Source organism: Diceros bicornis, chromosome 4 (genome assembly GCF_020826845.1).
Source record: "Diceros bicornis minor isolate mBicDic1 chromosome 4, mDicBic1.mat.cur, whole genome shotgun sequence".
In the NCBI taxonomy this organism is placed as follows: domain Eukaryota; kingdom Metazoa; phylum Chordata; class Mammalia; order Perissodactyla; family Rhinocerotidae; genus Diceros; species Diceros bicornis.
Genome location: NC_080743.1, coordinates 58,176,576 through 58,195,663, shown reverse-complemented (window position 1 = coordinate 58,195,663; position 19,088 = coordinate 58,176,576). Strand labels below are relative to the sequence as shown.

Below are 19,088 nucleotides of genomic sequence, written 5' to 3'. Positions count from 1 at the left end.
GCGGAGTGCGCGCACTTAACCGCTAAGCCACGGGGCCGGCCCCAAAATCCTTTTAATTTAGTATTCAAGGCCCTCTACAGTATAACCCAACCTACTTTTCATAACTTCATACTTTGGCTTCATATATAGCTCTAGCTAAACCAACGACTTTAGTTAAAATTTCCCATATATCTCCTTCATATACTCATTTGTATCTCATTTATATTTCTATCTTTGTTCACTCATTTGTCAGCTTGAGATACTCTCTTCTGCATATCTAAACTTTCCTTGATCTCTCCAGCTAGAAGTAATCTTTCTGTTTGCTAGACTTCTATAATGCTTATCCTTTCCTCTAGTATTTTAACTTATGTAAAATGTTCACTTTCCCCTTCTAAACTAAATATGCCTTGAGGTCAGAATCTTTGCTCATATTTGTGTACTCACTGTACGTAGAATTGTGTCTTACATAATATATATCTGTTAATGGAAGGAACAGATTTTTACATCAACTTGATATAAACAATTAGGGCCTAGTAGTTAGTGTGTGAGATCAAGATTTTTGTTTTTTTGGTGAGGAAAATTGGCCCTGAGCTAACATCTGTTGCCAACCTTCCTCTTTTTGCTTGAGGAAGATTTGCCCTGAGCTAACATCTAGCCAGTCTTCCTCTATGTTGTATATGGGACACCACCACAGCATGGCTTGATGAGAAGTGTGTATGTCCATGCCCAGAATCTGAACTCATGAACTTCAGACCACCGAAGCAGAGCGCGTGAACTTAACCACTACGCCACCGGACTGACCTCAGGATTTTTTTTTTAACCTTTTTTTTTTTTAATTGATGTTTTAATAGTTTATAACATTGTGAAATTTTGGGTTGTACATTTTTGTTTGTCCATCACCATATATATGTCTCCCTTCACCTCTTGTGCCCACCCCCTACCCCCATTGCCCCTGGTAACCACAATACACTTTTCTCTGTCCATGTGTTGGTTTGTATTCCACATATGAGTGAGATCATATGGTGTTTGTTTTACTCTTTTTGGCTTATTTCACTTAACATAATACCCTCCAGGCCCATCCATGTTGTTGCAGATGGGACAATTTTGTCTTTTTTTATGGCTGAGTAGTATTCCATTGTATATATATACCACATCTTCTTGATCCAATCATCAGTCGAGGGACATTTAGGTTGCTTCCACTTCTTGGCTGTAGTGAATAATGCTGCAATGAACATAGGGGTGCATAAGCCTCTTTGGATTGCTGATTTCAGGTTCATTGGATAGATTCCCAGTAATGGGATAGCTGGATCATAGGGTATTTCTATTTTTAATTCTTTGAGGAATGTCCATACCGTTTTCCATAGAGGCTGCACCAGTTTGCATTCCCACCAGCTGCGTATGAGGGTTCCTGTTTCTCCACATCCTCTCCAACATTTGTTGTTTTTTATCTTGGTGATTATAGCCATTCTAATGGGCGTGAGGTGATTCAGGATTTTTTTTAATGTATTAAAATTATTATATTTCTATAGACTGATTTCCTTGAGAACTGACTGCTTATTACCCTACTGAAGTCATGTTTTTTCATTTGCAGGTATTCAAAGACCTGGACCAACGCACTGTTCCAGTACACATATCGCAGCCAAATCCCTGGGCCATACTCTGGTAACAGTGACTGTGACTGAATATGAAGAGTACTTGGAGAGCAGTGCCACATTTGCTGCTTATGAACCCCTAAAGGTGAGATATGTCGTGGTAGGAACTGGCATATCTTTTCATGGACCCCACCATGTCCACTTAGGGGCTTCCTAGTGATCTGTGAGATCCTAGAGATCTGTGATCTCTATTACAGATCAGTGATATGTGTGTTCTCTTTACTTACCACTCTCATTTTTAGATCTATAGCTCTCTCGTCAAACTTGAGTATTAGGGAGTTTATTCCTTCATGTTTCTGCCACAGGAATATCTTTAAGTTGTATCAGCAAGTTTTAGATGTTCCTCTTTCTTTCTTCTTTTTACTGAGGTATAAAAGATGCATAGTAAAATACATAAAATACACTAGTCGGTACTATTTGAATTTTTACATATGCATATATCTCTGTAAACACCACCCTGAATGAGATATACAATATTAGTATACACTCTTTTAGAGAACTCTGAAAGGAAACTTTCTATCTTAGGGAGGGAAGTCAGTCATCTTTTACCCTTTATACTTACAGATTTTCAGCACAACAGTCATTATTTTGGGCCCTAAGAATTAGTCCATTATAATTGGGACATTGTGACAGGTGTTGGTTCAAAATAAGAGTAGATAGAACCTAGTATGCTTTCTACGTATTTGATTCCTTCAGGAGCTAAAATTGATGCCTACAAGTTCTTGTTAATAGATACTAACAAATCCTGACTCATTGCCTCTTGAAATAAGGAGGCGCCCATAGGGGAAAAGTTAGTATGAATGAAAGAAGCAAGGTAAGTTATTAATTTTAAAAAGGTAACTTGCTCATTAAAATTTGTGTTTTTTTGGGCCGGCCCCGTGGCTTAGCGGGTAAGTGCGCGCGCTCCACTACTGGCGACCCGGGTTCGGATCCCGGGTACGCACCGACACACTGCTTCTCCGGCCATGCTGAGGCCGCGTCCCACATACAGCAACCAGAAGGCTGTGCAACTATGACATACAACTATCTACTGGGGCTTTGGGGGAAAAAAGAAGGAGGAGGATTGGCAATAGATGTTAGCTCAGAGCCAGTCTTCCTCAGCAAAAAGAGGAGGATTAGCATGGATGTTAGCTCAGGGCTGATCTTCCTCACAAAAAAATAAATAAATAAAAATAAATAAATAAAATTTGTGTTTTGTCATTGCTCATTGTGTAGCGTTAAGTATTAAACATATGGTTCGAGCGTATTTCATTCGTTCTCTTAGTGGATGAATCATCCTACTTCCCTAATTAAGTGAAAGTGCTTGGCTGTGCCTCAGTATCGTTTCATTAGGTTTTTTCTTACTTTTATCATTATCCTTAGCCTTATTTCAAATTTATTGAGTGTCCGCAAATCAGTCCCCTGAATGAAAACTATCCTTAAAGGAAAGGAAGATGATGATTTTCTTTTTCCACCTAGTGCTTTGGTCATATGTCTTTCCCTTTGCCTGCTGAAAAAAATATGTATGTTCTACCTGTGTTATCAATATTATGTTTTAGTACATGGTATAGTTCTCAATTTGTCCTTTTACATGTCAGTCCAATTCAGCTGATATGATTAGTTTTGGACTATACATCTAAGAAAAAGGAATAATTTTGTTTTTATTTCTCAGGGAGGCCTTTCATGAAGCCTCTGATTAGTTTCATTTCTGGGCTTGTATGGCACTCTGTACTGTGCCTCTTTGTCACAATCATTATACTCTTTACCTACTTCAAATCTGTCTTTCCTAGATTTGAGCTCCACTGTGAGGCAGGGCCTTATTTGGCTTTCTATTACTATATCCCTAGTGGGCCATCAATGAATACTTGTTGAACTGAATTAAATATACATTATTTAAGAGAATACTACCATTAGACATAGGAGTGTTTAATTTTAATAGTATTCAATAATAAATATGATTGACTAGTTCAAGAGAGAAATACTAAAGCATGGTTTGCTTACATTTTTAGAATGATTGCTTCAACTCTGTACTTCATTTTGTGACTTAGTCACTGTTGTAGACACTGTGTGCCATACGAAAATAACCTACACTTTGAGAATACTTCATCCCCCTGAAACCAGTTTCCTCATCTATAAATGGGATACAACTCCTCTGTATACTGGAGTAAATAATACCTGTCTTGACTATCTCTTGGTGAGAGTTCTTTGAGAAATAGTATGAGGTGTATAAATGTGTTATTTTTATGTTTTTATGTCAGAAGTTCTTTGATACTTTAGTAAAATAGCCATTTAAGAGGCTTATGCAGTTATTTATTCGGTACCTTTTATGTGTACAACATTATACTAAATCCCACTGAGGAAGAGAAATTCTTTTGTAGAATGTGGGTATAAAATACTCTCTTCTCTTAAGAGGTTTACATGACTGCAGAGCATAACAAGAATTATTAGACTTATACATATGAAGCATTTGACACATTTAAATAGTATTAGGACGTGAACAGTGTACAAGTGAATGGTAGAGATAAATACCATAAGAGCTTAGAGCATGCAGAAGTGGTTGTGGTCTAGAATGATTAATGGGTAAGGTAACACATGAGTTAGGCTTGAATGATAGGTAGGATCTAAATTAGTACAGAGATTGAGAAGCATGCCAAGTAAGAGGTATGCCGTACATGTCTCTTAATTTTGGAATTAAGTCTAATGTCATTTTCAGCAGAGTCATATAACCAGTTTTTCACTTCAGAAAACTTGAATTCTCTAACAAATCAGAGATTAATTTCTTTAAATGTCATCAGGCTCTAAACCCTGTGGAAGTGGCATTGGTGACATGGAAGTCTATGAAGGAAATGGTATTTGAAGGGGGCCCTCGTCCATGGATCTTGGAGCCCTCCCGATTCTTTTTGGAGATAAGCATGGAAAAGACAGAGAAAATTGGAATAACACAAGTCTGGCTGCCAGCTAAGAGGAAACAGAACCAGTACATCTACCAGGTCCTGTGCCTGGATTTAGGAGAACAAGTAGGAAAATGATCTTTTTCTAATGTTTCTTTTAGCAATAATATTCCAAATCATTTGTACTTCTAGCCATTCCTTTTCAGATTCTAATGGATTTAGTTTATGGACTAGATAGGAAAATTCTAATTTTTGATTAAAGGATCTTTTTTTTTTTTTAACCTTATTATCTTTTAAATGTACCCAAAGATTTCGGTTTGCTCATCTGAGAATTCCAGCAGTTCACTAACTAAATGGTTCAAGATCTTTTTGTAGTAGTGAGCTTATTTCAATTACTTTATCGCTATAATTTATTTCCTTGTTGTCTACAATAGATAGTATACGATCTTCCACCTCCAAAGAATGCGAGGAAGGGGAATTTAAAGTGTCATCTATGGTTAGCAATTTTGATGAACCAGTTAGAGCTGTGCTGATAAGAGTAATAAGTATGTTGCCCTTTATCAGTTGAATTAGTTTTGATTATTTTTAGAGGTAGTGATGAATCTATCCACAGCTGTGCCCTACTTTTATCAAAACCAGTAAAAAAAGTTTTATAGTTTGACTAGGGTTGAGAATTCAATGTATGATGATGAAACACAGCCCAGCTAACCAGCCCATAGGGAATCAGTGTATGATTTTAACTTAATAAGATCTGTGCTATGATCAATTGAGATTCTTTTTAATATTTCTAGTGAACTTTATTGTATATATGACTAGCTATTAGTAATTTCAGGCCTAATTATCCCCGTTTGAAGCTCTAACTTCTTTTTGTTTTCACATTCTCGTATTCATTAGTACTTCCACCAGAGATGAGTTGAACATAAATTAGTTTTTCTACTTTTTACCAACTGGTAACAAAAGATTTGGTGGAGGAAAAGACTGAAGTAATTGGTCAGAGTTGGATTTTTCAAATGTTCCCTTTTTTTCAAATTTCTGTGATATCCTTGTTTCTCTTATCACAGATAATTAAGAACTATAATGTCCCAAGGGACTCTATACTAGAATTTGAATAATTCTAAGACATTTAGATTGGCACACCTGACATCAGGTATCTACCCAGATTCTCTCTTGCTCTGGTATTTCCTTAAAGGTTCTGACATTCCAAATTGGAAATCACCCAGGTGTCCTGAACCCTAGTCCAGCTGTAGAGGTTGTGCAGGTACGCTTCATATGTGCCCACCCTGCCAGCATGTCAGTAACCCCAGTATACAAAGTGCCAGCTGGTGCCCAGCCATGTCCTCTGCCACAGCACAACAAACAACTGGTAAGTATAATGTTTCCAACCAACTTGGCACTTTTGTTTTCCATGCTTTAGAGATAAATGGCCTGAAATATAGCTTTTGTCTTATTAAAGTTAAGGAAACTGTTATATTTACTTATTCTTCAATAGTGTCTGAGAAGAGGTGATTAAACTAGGTTAGAATTGGCTACACTTAGTGACTTAGTGACTTTGCTTACTGTACTTAGATGTACATAGTCCGCTTGTAATTATGGCAATGGACAATTGAGATCTCTCTAAATAACTTCCAAATGGTTTTGCTAAATATCCTTCCCTACCAAATCTTTTATTAGTGTTGTCAGTAAGTAATAGAATTACCTCTACTCCAAACCCACCGTGAAGAATAATGATAAGCAATAACATAGCTAGTAGGTAGGCAACAGGAAATGGGGAAGAAATGAGTTATACAACCTAGAAACTAGAACATCTGACTATATACTAAATGAAGTTGACTATAATTCCAACATGAGAGAACAGAAGTCATTTCTTAGCCTATGCACAACAGAGCAATCAATTAATTATTCCCATTTTACAAATGAAGAAACTGAGGTTCCTTAAAGTTGAGTAATTTTCCCAAAGTCATAAAACTAGAAAGTAGCACATTCTGTCTGACTTTAAAACACATATTAGGGCCGGCCCCGTGGCTTAGCGGTTAAGTGCGTGCTCTGCTGCTGGCGGCCCAGGTTCGGATCCCTGGCACGCACTGAGGCACCGCTTCTCTGGCCATGCTGAGGCCGCGTCCCACATACAGCAACTAGAAGGATGTGCAACTATGACATACAACTATCTACTGGGGCTTTGGGGGGAAAAAATAAATAAATAAAAATCTTTAAAAAATAGAATAAAATAAAATAAAATAAAACGCATATTAACTTTTATGCTATACTGCCTTTTTATTATTAAAAAAAACAAGAGTGGGACCGGCCTGGTGGCGCACGCGGTTAAGTGCACGTGCTCTGCTGCGGCAGCCCGGGGTTCGCCGGTTCGGATCCCAGGCGCACACCAACGCACTGCTTGGCAGGCCATGCTGTGGTGGTGTCCCATATAAAGTGGAGGAAGATGGACGCAGATGTTAGCCCAGGGCCAGTCTTCCTCAGCAAACAAAGAGGAGGGTTGGCAGATGTTAGCACAGGGCTGATCTCCTCACAAAAAAAAAAAAAAACAACAGTATGAGATGTTACAGGTTAGGAACTCATTTTTTTCCAGAATGAAATTCCACATTAAATATTATTATTTGAAGTTTATAAATGGTTCACTTTTTTAAAAAGCACTTAGATGGAGCAGAATAAAAGTTATCCTTATAACAGCGTTGTTATTTCTTTTTCACTTGAAATAATTTAAACTTATAGAAAATTTGCAAGAAAAGTACAGCTTTTTTTCCTGGAACCATTTAAGAGTAAGTTATAGATATGATTCACCATACTTCAGCATTTATTTCTTTTTTTGTAATTGAGTATTATTTACATACCATAAAACTCACCTTTTTAAAAGCATACAAGTCAAAGTTGTGCAACCATCACCACTAACTCCAGAACATTTTCATTTCCCCAAAAAGAAATGCCACACCCATTAGGAGTCACTCCCCATTTCCCCCTCCCCCCAACCCCTGAAAACCACTAATATACTTTCTGTCTCTATGGATTTGTCCATTCTGGACATTTCATATAAATAGAATCATACAATTTGTGGCCTTTGCACCTAGCTTCTTTCGTTTAGCATGTTTTCAAGATTCATCCATGTTGTAGTATGAATCAGTACTGCATTCTTTTTTATGGCTGAATAATATTCCATTGTATAGAATACTACATTTTATTTATCCATTTATCAATTGATGGATATATGGGTAATTCCCACTTTTTGGCTATTATGAATAATGCTGCCATGAACATTCATGTACAAATTTTTGTGTGAACATATGTTTTCAATTTTCTTGAGTTTATATCTAGGAGTGGAATTGCTTGATCACGTGGTAACTCTATGTTTAGTCTTTTGAAGAGCTGCCAACTGTTTTCCAAAGTGACTGTACCATTTTACATTTCCATTAGCAATGTATGAGAATTACAATTTCTCCACATCCTTGCCAACACTTGTTATTGTTTGTCATTTTGGTTATAGCCTTCCTAGTGGGTGAGAAGTGGTATCTCATGGTGGTTGTGATTTACCTTTCCCAGTGACTAATGACATTGTGCACTTTTTCATGGGCTTGTTGGCCATTTGTATATCTTCTGTGGAGAAATGTCTATTCAGATCTTTTGTTGATTTTTTGATTGGGTATTCATCTTTTTATCATTGAGTTGTATGAGTTCTCCATGCATCCTACCTACAAGTTTAGAAATCCTAAATACAAGTCTCCTTTCAGATATATGATTTACAAAAATTTTCTCCCATCTTGTGGGTTGTCTTTCACTTTCTTGATGGTGTCTTTTGAAGCACAAAAGTTTTTATTTAATGATATCCAATTTATCAATTTTTTTGTTGTTGATTGTACTTTTGATGTCATATCTAAGAAACCATTGCCTAATCCCAGGGCACAAATATTTATACCTTTGACTTCCTCTAAGAGTTTTATAGTTTTAGCCCTTACATTTAGGCCTCTAATCCATTTTGAGATAATTTTTGTTTATGGTGTGAGGTTGGAGTCCAACTTTATTCTTTTGCATGTGGATATCCAGTTGATCCAGAACCATTTGTTAAAAAGATTATTCTTTCTCCTTTGAATTGTCTCAGTATTCTTGTTGAAAATCTATTAACCATAAATATGAGGATTTATTTCTGGACTCTCAAATCTATTCCATTAATCTATATGTCTGTCCTTATGCCAGTACCACACTATCTTGATTGCTGTAGCTTTGTAGTAAGTTTGAGATTGTGAAGGGTGTGTCCTCCAGCTCTTCTTCTTCTTCAAGATTATTTTTGCTACTCTGAGTCCCTTGCATTTCCATATAAATTTTAGGATCACCTTGTCAATTCCTACAAAGAAACTAGCAGGAATTTTTTTAGGGATTGCATTGAATCTGTAGATCAATTTGGGAAGTATTGCCATCTTAACAATATTGTTTTCATGAACACAAGATGTCTTTCTATTTATTTAGTGCTTCTTTAATTTTTTTCAACAATGTTTTGTAGTTTAGAGTATATATATAAGTCTTATACTTCTTTGGTTAGAGTTATTCCTAAATATTTTATTCTTTTCGATACTATTATAAATGGAATTATTTTCTTAATTTCATTATCAGATTGTTTATGCTAGTGTATAGATATACAGCTGATTGTTGCGTACTGATCTTGTATCCTGCAGCATTGCTGAATTTATTAGTTCTAATCATTTTTTAGTGGATTTCTTATTTTCTATACACAAGATCATGTCATCTGAAAATAGAGATAGTTATACTTCTTCCTTTTCAATCTGGATGCCTTTATTTTATCTTCTTGCCTAGTTGCCCTGGCTAGAGCCTCCAGTACCATGTTCAATAGAAGTGGCAAGGATAGACATCCTTGTCTTATTCCTAATCTTGGGAGGAAATCTTCCAATCCAAAACCATTAAGTATGATATTGGCTGTGGGTTTTTCACAGTTGTCCTTTATAAGTTGAGGAAGTTCCTTTCTAGTTTGTGGAAGGTTTTTATCACAAAAGAGTGTTGCATTTTGTTAAATGTTCTTTCTGCATCTGTTGAGACGATCATGATTTTTTTCCTTTATTCTGTTGATATGGTATATTACATTGATTGATTTTCATGTTTTGAATCAACCTTGAATTTCTGGGATAAATCCTACTTGGGCATCATGCATAAACCTTTTTATGTACTCCTGGAGTCGGTTGGCCAGTATTTTGTTGAGGATTTTTGCATCTATATTCATAAAAGATTTTTGTCTGTAGTTTTATCTTCTTATACTGTCTTTGGTTTGGTATCAGAGTAATGCTGGCCTCATAGAATGAGTTGGGAAGTATTCACTCCTCTTCTGCTTTTTGGAAGAGTTTGTGAAGGATCAGCATTCATTATTCTTTAAACATTTGGTAGAATTCACCCATGAAGCCATCTGGGCCTGGGATTTCCTTTATGGGACATTTGTGTTGTTTCTTTAGTTACTGATTCAATCTCTTTACTTGTTGTAGGTCTCGTTAGATTTTTTTATTTCTTCCTGTATCAGTTTTAGTCGTTTGTATATTTTGAGGAATTTTTCCATTTCATCTAGGTTATCTAATTTGTATATATACAATTGTTTGTAGTAATCCCTTATAATCCTTTTTATTTATGTAAGGATGGTACTAATGTCCTCCCTTTCATTCCTGATTTTAGTAAATTGTCTCTTCTCTCTTTTGTTGTAGGTTGTTCCTGAAAGTTTGTCAATTTTGTTGATCTTTGCAAAGAATCATCTTTTGGTTTGGTTGATTTTCTTTATTGTTTTTCTATTTTCTATTTCATTTATTTTTGCTCTAATCTTTATTATTTCCTTCCTTCTGCTTGGTTTAAGTTTAGTTTCCTCATTTTTTCTAGTTTCTTAAGAGAGACATTTAGGTTATTGATTTGAGATCTTTCTTCTTTTTTAGTATTGATGTTTACAGCTATAAATTTCCCTCTAGAAGCACTGCTTTCACTAAATCCCATAAGTTTTGGTATGTTGTGTTTTGTGTTTATTTGTCTCAAAATATTTTCTAATTTATTTTGTGATTTCTTCTTTGACTCATTGCTTATTTAGCAGTGTGTTGTTTAATTTCCACACATTTGTGAATATCCCAAATTTCTTTCTGTTATTGATTTCTTTGGTTGGAGAATATACTTTATGATTTAAACCTTTTTGAATTTATACATAGATTTTTTATAAATATATTTTATTTGTAAAATTTATTTAGACTTGTTTTGTGGTTGAACACATGGTCTATCTTGGAAGCTGTTCTGTGTGCACTTGAGAAGAGTATATTCTGCTGGTTTTGGATGAGGTGTTTTGTAGATGTCTGTTAGATCTAGTTGGTTTATAGTGTTATCCAAGTCTTCTCTTTCCTTGTTGATCTTCTCTCTAGTTGTTCTATCATTTTTGGAAGTGGAGTATTGAAGTCTCCAACTATTGTTGAATTGTCTATTTCTCCCTTCAGTTCTATCAGTTTTGCTTCATGTATTTTGGAGCTATGTTGTTAGGTGCATCTGCATTTATAATTGTTATATCTTTTTGATAGATTGACCTTTTGCAATACCACGATGCAATTCTGACACTAACTACCTGGAGTTAGCTCAGACTCCATAGTTTTAAGGGCACAGTCCCCAACAAGACTGCCCTCACTTCAGATGCTAGCTACAAGTTCAGAGGTCCACAGGCCTCCCACACTTCTGACCAACTGGCTGCAAATTGGGGGACTCCCACAACCACTTCAGGTTCAGTAATTTGTTAGAATGGCTCACAGTTACAGGTTTATTATAACGGGTACAAATCAGGACCAGCAAAATGAAGAGACACATAGGGAGAGGTCCCAAATGTGGAGCTTCTGTGCCCTCTACTTATGGAATTGGGTTTGGGTGAGAAAACATCAGAGGGAATACATTGATGTGTTCACCAACCAGGAAGCTCCACTGAGTATTGGTGTCCAGAATTTTTATAGCAGATTCATTACACAAACATGGTTGATTAAATCATCAACCTTATGGTTGAACTCAATTTCCAGCTCCCTTTCCTCCCTAGAGGTTGGGTTGATATCACCTGGTTCAAAACCCTGTCCCTCTAATCACTTGTTTGGTTTTTCGGGCCTGTCCAGCCCCTATCCTGAGCCATCTTATTTCATTTTGTCTGATATTTGTATAAGCACTCTAGCTCTCTTTTGGTTACCGTTTGTATAGCATAACTTTTTTTTTTTCATCCTGTACTTTGAATCCATTTGTCTTTTTGAATCTAAAGTGTGTGTATTGAAAAAATTAATTAATTAATTAAAGTGTGTGTCTTGTAGACAGCATATAGTTGAATCATATTTTTTTTTATCCATTCTGCTAATCTCTGCCTTTTGATTGGAGTGTGTAATCTATTTACATTTCATGTAATTACCAATAAGGCTGCATTTACATCTACCATTTTGCTATTTATCATATGCCTTTTTTTTTTATTGTGGTCATATTGGCTTACAACATTGTGTATATTTCAGGTATGCCTTATTATATTTCACTTTCTGTATGGACTGCATCATGTTCATCACCAATAGTCTAGTTTTTATCAGTCACTATACATATGTATACCTTTACTCCTTTCACCCTCCCCACTCCCCCTACCCCCCTGGAAACCACTAATCTATTCTCCTTATCTATGTGTTTATTTTCCACATATGAATGAAATCATTTGGTGTTTGTCTTTCTCTGTCTGACTTATTTTACTTAGCATAATACCTTCAAGGTCCGTCCATGTTGTCACAAACGGCACAATTTTGTCTTTTTTATGGCTGAGTATATATATTATATATGTACCACATCTTCTTTATCCATTCATCTGTTGGTAGGCACTTAGGTTGCTTCCACATCTTAGTTACTGTGAATAATACTGCAGTGAACATAGGGATGCATAATCTCTTTGAGTTGTTGATTTCATGTTCTTTGGATAAATGCCCAGCAGTGGAATAGCTGGATCATATGGTATTTCTATTTTTAATTTCTTGAGAAATCTCCATATTGTTTTCCATAGTGGCTGCACCAGTTTGCATTCCCACCAGCAGTGTATGAGTTCTCTTTCCTCCACATTCTCTCCAACACTTGTTATTTCTTGTCTTGTTAATTATAGCCCTTCTGACAAGTGTGAGGTGATACTTCATTGTAGTTTTGACTTGCATTTCCTTAATAATTAGTAACATTGACCATCTTTTCAGGTGCCTGTTGGCTATCTCTATGTCTTCTTTGGAAAAATGTCTGTTCATATCCTCTGCCCATTTTTTGATCAGGTTATGCATTTTTTGTTGTTGAGTTATATGAGTCCTTTATATATTTTGGAAATTAACTCCTGGTCAGATATGTGATTTGCATGTATTTTCTCCCAGTTGGTGGGTTGTCTTTTTGTTTTGTTGATGGTTTCCTTTACTGTGCAAAAGCTTTTTTATTATTATTATCTTTTATTGAGGTCATAATAGTCTATAACATTGTGAAATTTCAGGTGTACATTATTATTTGTCTGTCACCATATATATGTGCCCCTTTACCCCTTATGCTCACCCCCCAACCCCCTTCCCCTCTGGTAACCACTAATCTGTTCTCTTTGTCCATGTGTGTGTTTATCTTCCACATATAAGTGAAATCATATCGTGTTTGTCTTTCTCTGTCTGGCTTATTTCACTTAACATAATACCCTCAAGATCCAACCATGTTGTTACAAATGGGACAATTTCTGGGGCTGGCCCCGTGGCTTAGCGGTTAAGTGCATGTGCTCCGATGCTGGCGGCCCAGGTTCGGATTCTGGGTGCGCACCGACGCACCGCTTCTCCGGCCATGCTGAGGCCGCGTCCCACATACAGCAGCTAAAAGGATGTGCAGCTATGACATACAACTATCTACTGGGGCTTTGGGGAAAAATAAATAAAATTATGAAAAAAAAACAAATGGGACAATTTCGTCTTTTTTAATGGCTGAGTAGTTTTCCATTGTATGTGTATACCACATCTTCTTTTTTGTGTGTGTGTGCAGAAGATTAGCCCCGTGCTATCATCTGTTGCCAATCCTCCTCTTTTTGCTGAGGAAGATTGGCCCTGGGCTAACATCCATGCCCATCTTCCTCTACTTTATATGTGGGATGTCTGCCACACAGCATGGCTTGATGAGCAGTGTGTAGGTCCTCACCCAGGATCTGAACCCACGAACCCCAGGCCGCTGAAGCGGAGCATGTGAACTTAATCACTACGCCACTGGGCCAGCCCCAATTGTAGCCAACTTTCTTTTTTCTTTGTTGAGGAAGATTAGCCGTGAGCTAACATCTGTTACCCATCCTCCTCTTTTTGCTGAGGAAGACTGGCCCTGGGCTAACTTCTGTGCCCATCCTCCTCTACTTTATATGTGGGACGCCTGCCGCAGCATGGCTTGATAAGCAGTGTGTAGGTCTGCACCTGGGATCCAAACCTGTGAACCCCGCACTGCCGAAGCAGAGTGTGCAAACTTAACCACTATGCTACCGGGCTGGACCCCCACATCTTCTTTATCCATTCATCAGTTTGGACTGCATCATGTTCATCACCAATAGTCATTCATTCTGATTGGGATTGCATTGAATTTGTAGATTGCTTTAGGTAATAGGGACATTTTAACTGTTTATTCTTCCAATCCATGAGCTTGGAATATCTTTCCATTTCTTTATATCTTCTTTAATTTCTTTCAATAATATCTTGTAGTTTTCAGTGTATAGGAGGTCTTTCACCTCCTTGGTTAAATTTATTCCTAGGTATTTTATTCTTTTTCTTGCAATTGTAAATGGGATTTTATGCTTGACTTCACTTTCTACTAGTTCGTTATTAGTGTATAGAAATGCAACTGATTTTTGTATGTTGATTTTGTATCCTGCATCTTTACTGTACTTGTTGATTATTTCTAGTAGTTTTTTGGTGGATTCTTTAGGGTTTTCTAATATAGAATCATGTCATCTGCAAATAGTGATAGTTGCACTTCTTCCTTTCCTATTTAGATTCCTTTTATTTCTTTTTCTTGTCTAATTGCTCTGAATAAGAGTGGCAAGAGTGGGCATCCCTGTCCTGTTCCTCTTCTTAAAGGAATGGATTTCAGTTTTTCTCTGTTGAGTATGATGTGGGAGGTGGGTTTGTCATATATGGCTTTTATTATGTTGAGGTACTTTCCTTCCAAAAAATATACCCATTTTATTGAGAGTTTTTGTCATAAATAGATGTTGGATCTTGTCAAATGCCTTCTCTGCATCTATTAAAATGATCATGTGATTTTTATTCTTCATTTTGTTAATGTAGTTTATCACATTGATTTGTGGATGTTGAACCATCCCTGCACCCCTCAAATAAATCCCACTTCATCGTGGTGTATGATCCTTTTAATATATTGTTGTAATTGATTTGCTAATATTTTGTTGAGGATTTTTCCATCTATGTTCATCAGTGATATTGGCTTATAATTTTCTTTTTTTGTGTTATCCTTGTCTGGTTTTGGTCTCAGGGTAATGTTGGCCTCATAGAATGAGTTAGGAAGCTTCCACTCCAATCTTTTGGAAGAGTTTGAGAAGGATAGGTATTAAATCTTCTTTGAATGTTTGGTAGAATTCACCGGGGAAGCTGTCTGGTCCTGGCTTTTTGCTTTTTGGGAGATTTTTGGTTACTGTTTCAATCTCTTTGCTTGTGATTGGTCTATTCAGATTCTCTATTTCTTCTTTATTCAGGTTGGGAAGGTTATATGATTCTAAGAATTTATCCATTTCTTCTAGGTTATCCAGTTTGTTGGCATATAGCTTTCATAGTATTCTTTTAAAATCTTTTGTATTTCTGTGGTGTCTGTTGTAATTTCTCCTCTTTCATTTCTGATTTTATTTATTTGAGTCTTCTCTCTTTTTTTCTTAGTGACCCTGGCTAGAGGTTTGTCAATTTTGTTTATCTTCTGAAAGAACCAGCTCTTAGTTTCATTGATCCTTTCTATTGTTTTTTTTAGTCTCTATTTCGTTTATTTCTGCTCTGATTTTTATTATTTCCTTCCTTCTACTGACTTTGGGCTATTTTTGTTCTTTTTCTAGTTATTTTAGGTATATGGTAAGCTTTTGAGACTTTTCTTGTTTGTTGAGGAAGGCCTGATATCTATAAATTTCCCTCTTAATGCCACTTTTGCTGCATCACATAAGTTTTTGGTATGTTGTGTTTTCATTTTCATTTGTCTATAGGTACTTTTGGATTTCTCCTTTGATTTCTTCATTGATCCAATAGTTATTTAGTGGCAAGTTGTTTAGTTTCCACATATTTGTGACTCCCTCAGCTTTTTTCTCATAGTTGATTTCTAGTTTCATAGCCTGTGGTCAGAAAAGATGCTTGATATGATTTCAGTCTTATTAAATTTATTGAGGCTTGCTTTGTTTCCCAGCATATGGTCTATCTTTGAGAATGTTCCATGTGCACTTGAGAAGAATGTGTATTCTGCCATTTTTGGATGGAATATTCTATATATATATCTATTATAGTCCATCTGGTCTAGTGTTTCATTTAAGGCCACTACTTCCTTGTTGACTTTCTGTCGGGATGGTCTATCCATTGATGTAAGTGGAGTGTTAAGGTCCCCTACTATTACTGTGTTGCTTTCAATGTCTCCCTTTAGGTCTGTTAATAGTTACTTTATATACTTTGGTGCTCCTGTGTTAGGTGCATATATATTAATAAGCATTATGTCTTCTTGGTAGAATGTCCCTTTTATCATTATATAATGCCCATATTTGTCTCTTGTGTTTTTTATCTTGAAGTCTGCTTTGTCTGACATAAGTATGGCTACACCTGCTTTCTTTTACTTGCCATTTGCTTGGAGTATCATCTTCCATCCCTTCACTCTGAGCCTAAGTTTGTTTTTAGAGCTGAGATGTGTTTCCTGGAGGCAGCATATTGTTGGGTCTTGTTTTTTAATCCATCCAGCCACTCTGTGTCTTTTGATTGGAGGATTCAATCCTTTTACATTCAGAGTGATTATTGATATATGAGAGCTTAATACTACTATTTTATGCAAATCAAAACTACAATGAGATATAACCTCACGCCCATCAGAACGGCTATAATTAACAAGACAGGAAACAACAAGTGTTGGAGAGAGTGTGGAGAGAAGGGAACTCTCATACACTGCTGGTGGGAGTGCAAACTGGCACAGCCACTATGGAAAACAGTATGGAGATTCCTCAAAAAATTAAGGATAGAACTACCATATGATCCAGCTATTCCACTGCTGGGTATTTATCCAAAGAATGTGAAAACACCAATGCATAAAGATACATGCACCCCTGTGTTCATTGCAGCGTTATTCACAATAGCCAAGACTTGGAAGCAACCTAAGTGCCCATCAAGGGACGAATGGATAAAGAAGACGTGGTATATATACACAATGGAATACTACTCAGCCATAAGAAACGATGAAATCCGGCCATTTGTGACAACATGGATGGACATCGAGGGTATTGTGCAAAGTGAAATAAGTCAGAGGGAGAAGGTCAAATACTGTATGATCTCACTCATTAAGTAGTAGATAATAACAACAACAAACAAACACACAGAGACAGAGCTTGGACTGGTGGTTACCAGAGGGGAAGTCGGGGAGGGAGGAGGACGAAAGGGATAATTAGGCACATGTGTGTGGTGATGGATTGCAATTAGTATTTCGGTGGTGAACATGAGAACATGATGTAATCCATGCAGAAATATAAGTATAATGATGTACACCTGAAATTTATACAATGTTATAAACTAATGTTACCACAATAAAAAAATAAATAAAAATGCTACCATTTTGTCTTTTGTTTTACAGTTGTTCTATGTTTCCATTGTTTCTTTTCCCTTGTATTTCTGGCTACCATTTCAGCTTGGTGGTTTTCTCAGTATTTATGATTTGTGACTGTGCTCTGATTTTTGGTTTAGTGGTTACCATGAGGTTTGTATAAAAGATCTCATAGATGAAATAGTCCTTTTCTGATAGCCTCTTATCTCCATTAGCCTAAGAAGGTTCCATCCTTTTACTCTTCCCCTTCTATGTTTTTGTTGTTAAAAACTATTATTTTTTGTATTGTGAGTCTGTGACCAAATTGAAGTGTTTATAGTTTGTGTGTGTGTGTGTGTGAGGAGATCAGTCCTGTGCTAACATCTGCCAATCCTGCTCTTTTTTTGCTGAGGAAGACTGGCCCTGGGCTAACATCTGTGCCCATCTTCCTCCGCTTTATATGAGATGCCACCACAGCATGACTTGCCAAGCAGTGCGTCGGTGCGTGCCCAGGACCTGAACCGACGAACCCCAGGCCTCCACAGCAGAGCATGCGCACTTAACCACTTGCGCCACTGGGCCGGTCCCCCCGTCTCTCTTTCTGATTTTGTGATTCTGTCTTTGTCTTTCACTTTGGACAGTTTGATTGTGTTGTGTCTAGAGGCAGATTTCTTTGAATTTTTTCTACCTGGAGTTATTTGAGCTTCTTGGATGTTTAGATTAATGTTTTTCGTCAAATTTGAGAAGTTTTCAGCCATTATTTCTTCAAATCTTCTTTCTTCCTCTCTTTCTCTTTCTCCTCTCCTTCTAGGACTCCCATTTTGCACATTGAAACACTAGGTGGTGTCCCATGGGTCTCTGGTGCTGTTCATTTTTCTTCATTCTTTTTTCTTTCTGTTCATCAGACTAAATAATCTCGATTGACCTATCTTCAAGTTCTCTTTCTTCCACCTGTTCAGATCTGCTGATGAGTTCTTCTGGTGAATTTTTCATTTCAATTATTATACTTTTCAATTTCAGAATTTCTTTTTGGTTCTTTCTTATAATTTCTATCACTTTATTGATATTCTCTATACGATGGGACATCATTTTCTTGCTTTTCTTTAGTTCTTTAAACATGGATTTCTTTAGTTCTTTGAAGAAAATATTTGATTAAAAGTCTTTTTCTAGTAAGTTCAATGTCTGGGCGTCCTCAGGGACATTCTATTGACTGCTTTTTTCCCATGTATAGGCTATACTTTCTTGTTTCTTTGCTTTTTTTGTGTGTGTGTGTGTGAGGAAGATCAGCCCTGAGCTAACATCCATGCTAATCCTCCTCTTTTTGCTGAGGAAGACTGGCTCTAAGCTAACATCTATTGCCAATCCTCCTCCTTTTTTTTCCCCAAAGCCCCAGTAGATAGTTGTATGTCATAGTTGTACATCCTGCTAGTTGCTGTATGTGGGACGTGGCCTCAGCATGGCCGGAGAAGCAGTGCATCGGTGCGTGCCCGGGATCCGAACCAGGCCGCCAGTAGCGGAGCGTGCGCACTTAACCGCTAAGCCACGGGGCCTGCCCCTCTTTGCATTTCTTATAATTTTTTGTTGAAAACTTGACTTTTTTTGTGTGTTTGTGAGGAAAATTAGCCCTGAGCTAACATCCGATGCCAATCTTCCTCTTTTTGCTGAGGAAGATTGGCCCTGGGCTAACATCCATGCCCATCTTCCTCTACTTTATATGGAACGCTGCCACAGCATGGATTGACAAGTGGTGCTGTGGTGCACGCCCAGGATCCGAACCTGCGAACCCCAGGCCGCCAAAGCA

At 37.0% G+C, this 19,088-nt stretch overlaps 1 protein-coding gene across 1 annotated transcript in view; it reads left to right on the top strand.

Moving 5' to 3' along the window:
• The window catches only part of NUP210L (nucleoporin 210 like), a 105,450-nt gene that overhangs the window by 53,547 nt on the left and 32,815 nt on the right, over positions 1-19,088 (top strand). Inside the window, exons 14-16 of the mRNA XM_058539245.1 lie at positions 1,571-1,716; positions 4,406-4,627; positions 5,691-5,864. Of these exons, the coding sequence (XP_058395228.1) occupies positions 1,571-1,716; positions 4,406-4,627; positions 5,691-5,864 (542 nt within the window). The remainder of the gene's footprint in view (positions 1-1,570; positions 1,717-4,405; positions 4,628-5,690; positions 5,865-19,088) is intronic.